At 38.9% G+C, this 10,060-nt stretch overlaps 1 protein-coding gene and 1 long non-coding RNA gene across 11 annotated transcripts in view; one reads left to right on the plus strand and one right to left on the minus strand.

Moving 5' to 3' along the window:
* The window catches only part of LOC118227633 (nuclear GTPase SLIP-GC-like), a 103,831-nt gene that overhangs the window by 71,342 nt on the left and 22,429 nt on the right, over positions 1-10,060 (minus strand). Inside the window, exons 1-2 of one of the 6 annotated variants that reach the window (XM_035418372.1) lie at positions 4,767-4,924; positions 2,210-2,707 (exon numbers count right to left, since the gene is read on the minus strand). In XM_035418372.1, the coding sequence (XP_035274263.1) occupies positions 2,210-2,666 (457 nt within the window). In that variant the 5' untranslated portion in view covers positions 2,667-2,707; positions 4,767-4,924. Of the gene's footprint in view, positions 1-1,283; positions 1,536-2,209; positions 2,708-4,601; positions 4,684-4,766; positions 4,925-10,060 lie in introns of those variants that run through there. The other 5 variants (XM_035418382.1, XM_035418388.1, XM_035418404.1 and 2 more) reach the window with 5 other exon arrangements.
* Positions 6,381-8,219, plus strand: LOC118227696. Of its 5 annotated transcripts, none has more exons than XR_004765337.1 (3): positions 6,381-7,122; positions 7,636-7,694; positions 7,850-8,219. It is a non-coding gene; the product is annotated as an uncharacterized LOC118227696 (long non-coding RNA). The 5 variants fall into 5 exon arrangements; XR_004765335.1 differs by having other exon boundaries at positions 6,381-7,118; XR_004765336.1 differs by having other exon boundaries at positions 6,381-7,118; positions 7,649-7,694.

Genomic DNA, 10,060 nt, shown 5'->3' on the forward strand with positions numbered 1-10,060 from the left:
AAAATTATGTAAAAAACATTGAAATATTTATCTTACGGTAAGAGATAATGTTAGCTAGTATTCTCATTTATAGCAAATTCCTGTCAGGGTGCGTGGGGGGTTAGGACCCAAATGTAGAGTGAGGGGGAAAACACAAAACTCCAAAAGGTAATCGGAAACAAGGACTTTACTTACAAACAGGAACTAAATCAGGGAACAAAAAGCCTTGCAGGGCAACTCTCGAAAAACCACAAAGAAAAACTTCAAAAACACAGGAAACAAGGAAATACAAAAATTCAAAAGCACGTGGAAAACAGAACATGGGCAGGAACACACGGGGCAGAAACATGATCAGAGGCACACACGAACAAACACAACCAAGGATCCAGCACCTGAGTCCGGGGGAAGGGAACTTAAATAGACAAGACACTGTCGAGACACAGCAGGGCACAATCAGGCCACAGAGAGGGAAGGGAAAACGAGACAACCAAAAAACAATAATTGAACAATTGAAAACAATAATACAATCAAACAGGGGGAGCAGGACACAAAACAGAAGTACCGCCATCTGGCGGCCCAACAAGGAAAGACAGACCGGAACACCATGACAATTCCAGTATTTTACTGGCAATTAGTTGTGGAGCCTTGCTCCTTCACTCTAATAAGTCTACAGAATGCTATTTCATCATCGCTCTTTCCCCATTTTTACTTTTTAAAAATCCAGCACTAATATAAAACGAAAAAGAAAACCATTCGGAAATACAACAGGTTATTATAAAATTAAATATGATGACATTATTGTAGAAAGGACAGTAATAAGGTAAACATTTTTTAGTTAGTTTTTAAAAAAAAATATTTCTTCTGAATTTACAGTTATTTGGCTTTTCCCATGCTGATGAATGACAAAGGGATTTTGTATGCTTGTTACCTCATGTTTATTCTCTAGTGAAACTGGAAGTGATGGAATGACACAATATAGTTCCTTTAGACTGAGATTAACTAAATTAAGTAAAATTGTATTGCCAATTTCATTTTGTTTGATTTTACTTACAATAATTGTTAGGGGTGCCAATAATTATGGCACCTATGGTTTTCTGAAAAAATTAGATTACTTAATAAAAAAAATTGAAGCATGAGAGTAAATGTATTGAAATAAAAGTATACAGTGTTCCCATATGTTTGAACATAACATATAGATTATTATGTGTCATTTATTATATGCAGCCTTTTTTCATTTTTATTAATGGTCCCAATAATTCTGGAGCCCACTGTATATATATATATATATTTATGTTTATATTTACCCATTTATTTACCCGGAAAGCACTTCAGAGGGTGGTGAAAACCGCCCAACGCATCACCAGCACTGCACTCCCAGCAATTCAGACTGTCCAGCACAAGCGGTGTCTGCGGAAGGCACGCAGCATCGCCAGGGACACCTCTCACCCCAGCCACAGACTGTTTGCCCTCCTTCCCTCTGGGAGGCGCTACAGGAGCCTCTGTTCTAGGACCAGCAGGTTCAGGAACAGCTTCTTCCCCTCAGCTGTCACCTTGCTGAGCTCTGCACCACGGTGACAGCCCCCCCCCCCCACCCCTCACCCCGGACACACCCACCTGGACCCCCCCAGCCCCCCCCCCCCCTCCAATGACTGAACCTCGCACTGCCGCACCTTGCTAATAATATATTTATCATATTTATACCAATCCACTGTCTATATTGTTTATAACTGTCTATACTGTTTATATCACATTGTATTGTATCCATATTTATCAATATTGTATTCATATTTATTCAGTATGTACATACACCTTACTGCACTTTACTGCTTCTTTTGCACCTCTGGTTAGATGCTAACTGCATTTCGTTGTCTCAGTACGTGTACTCTGTGCAATGACAATAAAGTTGAATCTAATCTGAATCTAATCTTATTTAATTATGAATTTTGGCATATTTAGTCCTCCATGCTTTTTTGGATATACCACTTGTAAGATTAAATTCTAATAGGTGAAATGTGATTCTTAAAAGTGGCTAAGATTGTTATAGTGGTACTTGTAGTCCATGTTGACATATGACTCCTAACTCTTTTATTATACCAGTTTCTTGCAAATAGCTTACAAAGCATCCATTTTTTGTACACTTTTGTACAGTACCTACATTCAATTTGCCGGACAAACAAATCACTTCAGCCCTCCTTCACTAAATAATATGAATCTGATCTATTTTACTTACCACATTCATATGGCCCCAGATTTAGTCCATGGTTTACTGTATCAAGCTCTCTGATCCAGTAGAGTTCCCTGTCATTTAGTTCTTCATCACAGACCTTCTCAATTGGATATACAATCAGATCTTCAAGACAATGGTCATTGTTGGTGAAATGATCGGGGATTGGCCGATGTTGGCGATTTCTTATAGAACTTCTGTGATCACTGAATCTTCTTTGGAGTGTGGTTGAAGTCTTCCCTACATACTGCACCGGGCATTTTTTACACTGGATGATGTAGATAACACTTGACGTCTTGCAAGTCAGATATTGTGTGATGTCGTACTGTTTTCCTGTAGCTGTGCTCTGAAATTTATCAGCCCCCCTCCGTATGTGCTCGCAGCAGATGCATCCCTGGGATCTACATGTGTCAACACCCGTACGAGTGCCTGCAGTCCTGGAAGAAGGACCTGCTTGAGCCATGGGAGCAGTCTCTGGAGCAGTCTCCTCTGTCCTGTGTTTCTCTGAGGGGAAAATGGGGTCAAATTAGGTTTCAGTGGTGGTTTCGAAATGTACAGGTTTCAAAATGTCATTTTCACCGATTGCCTAGGTAGGCTATGAACATTTAAATGTCATCAATAAGAATATCTTATAACATCCAATTGTATTGAATTTGCATACTCTGTGTGAATGTTAAGACTGTTAGTTGTACCCTCGCTGTGTTCCTTTTTTCCCCCTCCCACCGGGTTAAATGTAACATTTCACTCCCGGTACTTTCTGTCAAATTTCTAGGGAATGGTATGTAACAGAAGCTTCATTATGGTATGTAATCATAGTCGGGATGTCGGTGGTTTGTATTAAAAATGATAATATTTTCAGAACTGAGCCAAATACGAAAACTGTTAGTTATTCCCCCGATCTCCCCTACACTAATACCTATGCAGACAAGAGATAGCCAGACATTTGAGACTGGCTAACATAGCAGGAAGTTCTAGGCCTGATTAGCCTATTTATTCTTTCACATGGATGCTTTGACAATTTGCTCCAGTTAGCTGCATCATAGAGGTTGACCCTTTAGTGTTCAACAGTTTGGAGGAAGTGGCTCATCGCCTGAATGTTTTGCACCAATATTCATATTACACTATATCAGTTGGACGCTCTTCTCACATACTGCCTGTAGAAGCTGTGGAGTTATTTAAGTTATTTATTAGCTGGTTTTTCTGTCCTTGACATTTTCTGTCCTTGACATTGCACTCTTACATCTAGGCATTGAGTTTGCCTAGATGTAAGAGTGCATCCTAACTGAATTTAGGCTAATGTTGTATGGTGCACGGCTCAAGTTTGGACCACAGACCGTCGTTCTGGTCAATCAGATGTGTTATCTAGGAACTGCTCCTGCCTGCACCGACCTACTACATCCTCATTGGCATATGGACAAAGAAATGCAGAAATAAATAAATAGAAAATAAATATATGAAAAAATAAATGAATCAAGAAATAAATACAGAAATAAATAAACACAGAAATAAACAAATCAAGAAATAAGCAAATAAATATATAAATGTATAAATATCCATTTATGTCAAGATTTTATTCATTTATATATGTGCACATTCATTTATTTTTACATTTTTCTTGCATTTATTTTTGGGTCATTGATTTATTTTATTTTTTGTCCTCCATACTGCCATACAACCAACATCTTCAGACTACTACGTATCGGGGGACTTCTTGGTTGGGTTTGAACCACACCTGTAATTCCCCCAAATCTTTGACTGACAGGTCTTACCTTTGAAGTGAAAATGTAAAGGAGGGGTTGTATATTCAATTCAATATTCAAATATTCAAATTCAATTATCGTTTCATTTTTGTCATTCATAATGAGTTTAAAATAAAAAAAAATGCTATTTCAAATGTGGTTTTTCATTTCCACTTAAATTATGACAGGGTTGTATTGTAGAGGGCTACAGAAACAGTTTATGAAATTGACTTCTCATTTACATTTTTAAATCGTCAGATAGCCTATAGTGCGCACATTAACCAAAGGAGGGATTGCATTTTTGGCGCGGATATGCTTCCATAATTTTGCAGACCAAACAGCATTTCTGACTGTTGATACAGGAAATATGTTGACTGATATTTTAAACTTTCCAGCCCAAGAAGTTTGACATACAAATGCATTTGCTAAATATAAAACAAGAAGTACTTATCACAAACAATAAAAATAGAATTACAGAACACAACTTCATCAACACACCTAAATTTGGCTAAAACAAGAGAGTAGGCTATTCCCGGAGTGTGTAGTTAAGCACACTCCACGTTCCGCACTCCAGGCAACGTCTCATCATCTCTACCACTTCATCTTTCAAAAAATATTTTGCCATTAACCACCAGAAGTGTAAATCTAGAGCCACTCACTGTATGAACACTGTTTTGGAGACAGTCAGTGTGGGTTACACATCCCAGGTTAAACATATAACCGGTTGGAACGATTATCTTATATCCCAATACAGCAACGTGCTATCGATATTGTGTAATAATTATGCATTCAGTATCTAAATATTTGACCGTTGAGGGACTCACCAGTGTTTCAACGAAAGGACAAACTCACTGAATCTTCACTTGTTTCTCAAGCCTTCCAATGAGTTTGAAAGGAAGGTTCGCACCTTAATCATCTACTTCCTGTCCGATAAGTTTCGTTTTCTACAGTACACCACTCCAGTGTTATCAGATTTGAAAACAGTGAACCCAACCACAGCCTCAACCCCGCCCAGAAAACGCATATCGTACTTATTTTCTCCTGACGAACATGAACGTGTTTATTTCATTAGCACTTGCAAGCTCACAAATATGGAGGAATATTTCGGACAAAATTAAATAAATAAATACACCATGAAATGTGGGCATAAATAATTAAATGTGGCACGAAATGTACGCAGGTATTTATTCATTTATTTATTTCAATGACGCTACGTGTGCGACATATTGCTTGAAATTAAAACCGTCACTTTCACCCAGGAGGCTTCGTGATAGTTTGAGTATTTCTGAGAGACCCGCCTCTAGTGGCTACAGCCCACAGCAATCCAGCGATGAGCGATAGGATTCCCAAGGCAAGCAAAGCGGGAGGTCATGATACGCAGAAAAAGTTGCCCACAATTACTCCGCGAGACGCGGCTAATTTGATTCAAGAGGCATTGAATTCCTCGCAGGTCTCTTCAGAATCAACTCCAGAATTATCTTTTGTAAATGTACCATCTATTCACTCCACTACTCCTGAGGTGCGTTCAAATTCAGCGAACAAGGCGAACGTTTGCAAACTATTTCAAACTTTTTTCCGTTAGCTTTGTGTTCGCCACGAACGTTCGCCTCTGTTCGCTGAATTTGAACACACCTCTGTTCAAGGTAATTTCAGTGGTCCCGAGCTAGATTTTCAGTGTGCCGAAATGGCTTTTTCAGGCATCATCCTTATGTTAGCACAGCCTGATATTCCCGCGCCCTATGTTCCTTCCTTCTTTGCTACATGTCAGAAATTCAAATGTGTTGCTTCTTTTATTCAACAGCACAGGTAGCACGGTTATTAGCACCATATGGGGCTCCAGCCATGTTGTTAGAGACCAGTGCGATGGAGAAATTTAAATACAGTCTTTGGAGTATCACAGTGACCCACGGCAAAAATAGACTTCACTGAATAATCTGTAACTCCAATTTCTGACAGTTCTGCTTGCATGAGTCTTCTCTCTGCTTGATAGTTGGTGCATTCATTCCATCAAAACATGCTTCACAGTTTCTGCCTCTCCGCAGATGCATTTTCCATCCGGGTGTTTACCAGTCAGTGCTAGCCCATGATTTAATGCACAATGACCCAATCTCAGCCTGGTTATTACCACATTGTCCCTCCTACTCATTCTCACATTTGACGTGAGATTCTGTGTTGGTTGTATTGAAAAATAAAACTTGCCTTTGTTTCCCTCCTCCCATTCTTTGTGCCAGAACTTTACTGTTCCTTAAGCTCTTACACTCGGCCCTTCCATACAGTACTTCCAGATCTAAATCCTTCCTCTTGACGGCTCTTTTTGCTATCATATCAGCTTCCTCATTCCCCTGTATTCCTATGTGAGCTGAGACCCAGAAAAACCCAACAGTATTCCCCAACTTAGATACTCGATTTAGCATAATCAATATTTCTACTATTAGGTCTGGTCTGGCCCAACCTTGGAACCTGCCATTCACTACTCCTCCTCTTTATCCTTTTTTCATCACGGGGTTCTATTGTCTGTCTCTGCTTCTACTTCATGGAAGTGAAGACAGTCATCAAGTAGGCTAACATTTCTACCAGCTGTGATATCTTAATATTAACATCATGTCATTTAAAAAAATACTAAGTCATTAAACTAAACTATTGTCTTTCACAGTGGAAATCTCAGAATCTGCACGCGGCCCAGTGAACGAAGCTAGTGGTTGGTTTTAAAACGTTAGTTGTGCATGCGCTAACATAACGGTTGCTAATTCATGGGGTTTGAAGCGATCCGACAGCTGCTAATATAATATTGCTGGTCATAACGTAAGTAGAAGGAGGGAATATATACTGGCTTTACCTTTACATATCCTAACGGGTAGGTAGTTAGCTTTAGTTTTAGCCATATGTCGGTAGCAAATGTTTAAGTGGTTGACGAACATCAGCTAGTCTAGGTACTTAGCTTGCTATCGATAAAATCCGTTATTTTTTAAAATCCGATAAAGATGTGCAGGTAATTTAGATTGAATACACAAATTCCCATTGTCAAGCTAACATCTTCCAGCAACGTCGGGGCAGAAGAAACGTAATTACCTAACGTTAGCTATAGTCTGAAAGTTCATGCCGAGTCATCGTAAGGCTAACGTTACGGTGCTGGCTGCTGACTTTTGAAGGATGCTTCATCATTTCACGGATCTGAAGTGGGTAATACAGTATGATTGTTTTACGTATTCACATGAGAATAAATAACGCTAGCTAGATCAGACTTCAGAGTTGTATAGGCAAAGCTTTTATTAAGTGACATTAATGTAACATCAGAGTAGATAACCGTGCAGTTGTTCATCTTGGGAATCCTGCATGACTCCTATTACCAGAGGTGGGTAACCCAGCTTCGAAGAGTTCAAAAGACTGACCATGTATTTGCTCCATCACCATGCACTTAACCAACTGATTCTAATTAGCATAACTCTTCAGCATGATAGGAGAATTAATTATTGTAATCAGCTGGTTTAGTTCATGTTGGTGGAGCAAATACATGGTCAGTCTTTTTACTCTTTGAAGCCGGGTTACCCACCTCTGCCTATTACGTATCTGCAACTGTGGTTATAACGTAAATTAGGTGTGCGTAGTTGTTTTTTTTTAAGTACATCACTTTAAGGTTACGTGTCTTAGCTGCTTGTAATAATCAAATAATTACATTTTTCACTTGGTCGCCAGCCCAAGCCAGCAGTTCAGGAAAGATGCCCAAAGATGTGCAAATAGGCAACTCTAGGAGGGTAAGTATATTTTAATGTAAATCTTATGCATTTTCATTTCTGCATACATAACTGCTTGGAGATTCACCCGACTTACCTGTATTTTGTAAGAGAAAAACATTTCGTATTGTAAGAGAAAAAGTTTTTGTATGTATGTGTATGTGTATGCTGAGCAGACAGGCCCCAAGAGATGAGCAAAACAGGAAGCACAGGATGTGACTGAGACAGAGGATGAAAGGAGACTGTCAAACCGCAACCTTTCCACTAGACCAACTTCACCCATCTGCTTGCTATAAGAATAATTATAACTAGATATAACCGGCTATAAGCTAGATTAAAAAGTGCCCCACTTCGAGTGGAAAATAACTGGGGCATAGTTCAGTTATAGGCTTGCAAAATGTAGAGCACGCCTCTTGTGCATGATGAAAAAGTACTGAGACACTGTATATAAGAAGCTGTCTGTACACACCTAACGTCAGAGAGTTTTGTGAGTACTCTCTCATTCTTTTCTCTGTTTGCAAGCTGAATAAAAGTCCTATGAGTGAACAAAGTGCTGTGACTCTGTTTGATCAGAAACAAAACTTCACCTGTTGGTACGAGGGGAAGGGAAACAGTAATTTCACTGACAATTTACATTTATAAAATGGTTTCTCAGTGAACGAGTGCTCAGTGCCATGTGATGTATATCCAGATATGACTAGTGCAGGATCTGGATCACAGATTAATTATATTTTCTGTTAGGAGAGGTCAGGTCTCCATCTTTGTGGCTTTATGCTGGGGGGGGGGGTCTGCTGGGAATAGAGCAAAGAGGGTGTTGAGGAAAACCTTATCGCTGTTTCCTCAGTAGAAGCGAATTCCAATTGAATTAGGCTAAAACTCACTCAACACTGAAAGCAAGGATACATTCAAATCATAAGCGCTTTAATACAGAGTCTGTAGGAGCACAAAGAGAGCATGTGTGGACAGACGGGTTCCCCAGCATACCGCTATGAACTCAACATAACAAAGAAATTGCACGCTTTTTATAGGGAATCTTATCTTTTAGGTTCTGTACTTGGTTGCATGCCACACGTATGTTTCTCCTGCAGAAAAACATTTCCCAGAAATTACCTCTTCCTCATTAACACAAAGATACTTTTTCCCCAGCAACCTTGACATTTTAGTTTGCTAGCATAACTAAGATAAGACACCGGGCCCAGTTAGTCCGCAGCATGAGAGAGAGAAAGTGGGAAAGGCGGGCACATCTCCTGTTCATGGAACTGTCCTGAATCGTAACAATTGCCGAGAGTATTTCAAAGCACAGGTCATTGTCTCATGCTGGAGATTAAATCATTTTAACAAAGAGCATGTTCTCTTCTCACACGAAGGTAAGAATATGGGAGTTAGTCATTACACATGAAAACTGATAAAAGAATACATTTCTAATCACTTATATGTTAGAGTATATAATGTAAAACAATGATTAAACTGGATATTCTTCTACAAGGGTTTTGTCTGGACTGGGAATATCAGGGCTCGTAAACAGAGACTAACACAGGAAATATAGCTAACTGTTCCTGCCATACTGTCTGTAATATTACATGTCCTTTAGCCTCATTAGAAAACTTCCGTCCATGCTGCTTATTAAATGCTCTGGTTGGTAACAGGTGTTTTCGGCACTATATTAATGTGCCAAACTCTTATTACTACAGTATTGTACTTGGTAATGCACCTCAATTCATTTTCAGGTGATGAACCAAATTGGAATGTTTTGCTTTCAGCTCTTGATGCAGTTAACATGTCCTAACAGGAAATTAATTACTGTTAATTTGTATTAACTTGAAAAGCTGATAATTGTCAGAACACTGCGACGGATGTTAAAAGTTGTCTCAAAAACATGTTCAAACATAAATGAAGAAGCAGATTAGAACAGTTCCTCCTGATATGATCGTGGTTATGAAACTACATGAAGTTTTTTTAAAGTTCTTTAACCGAAAGGTTGCAGGTTCGATTCCCGGGTAGGACACTGCCATTGTACCCTTGAGCAAGGTACTTAACTGAAATTGCTTCAGTATATATCCAGCTGTATAAATGGATACAATGTAAAATGCTATGTAAAAAGTTGTGTAAGTCGCTCTGGATAAGAGCGTCTGCTAAATGCCTGTAATGTAATGTAATGTAATGTAATGTAAAAAAGCAATTCTTTTGAATATGGCTTATAGATTTATGGTGAAAATGTGCAAATAGTGATATGCAGTTCTGCTCTCAAAATGTAATGCTTTCCATGAACTTTCTGACAGTGTTATAACATGAGTCACATGAAGTCCTCAATTCAAACAAATGAACAGCTTTGCTTCTTTCTCAGTTTTTGAATCCATTCAAAGACTTCAGCAGAGTCAGAACATAAT

Source organism: Anguilla anguilla, chromosome 1, assembly GCF_013347855.1.
Source record: "Anguilla anguilla isolate fAngAng1 chromosome 1, fAngAng1.pri, whole genome shotgun sequence".
In the NCBI taxonomy this organism is placed as follows: domain Eukaryota; kingdom Metazoa; phylum Chordata; class Actinopteri; order Anguilliformes; family Anguillidae; genus Anguilla; species Anguilla anguilla.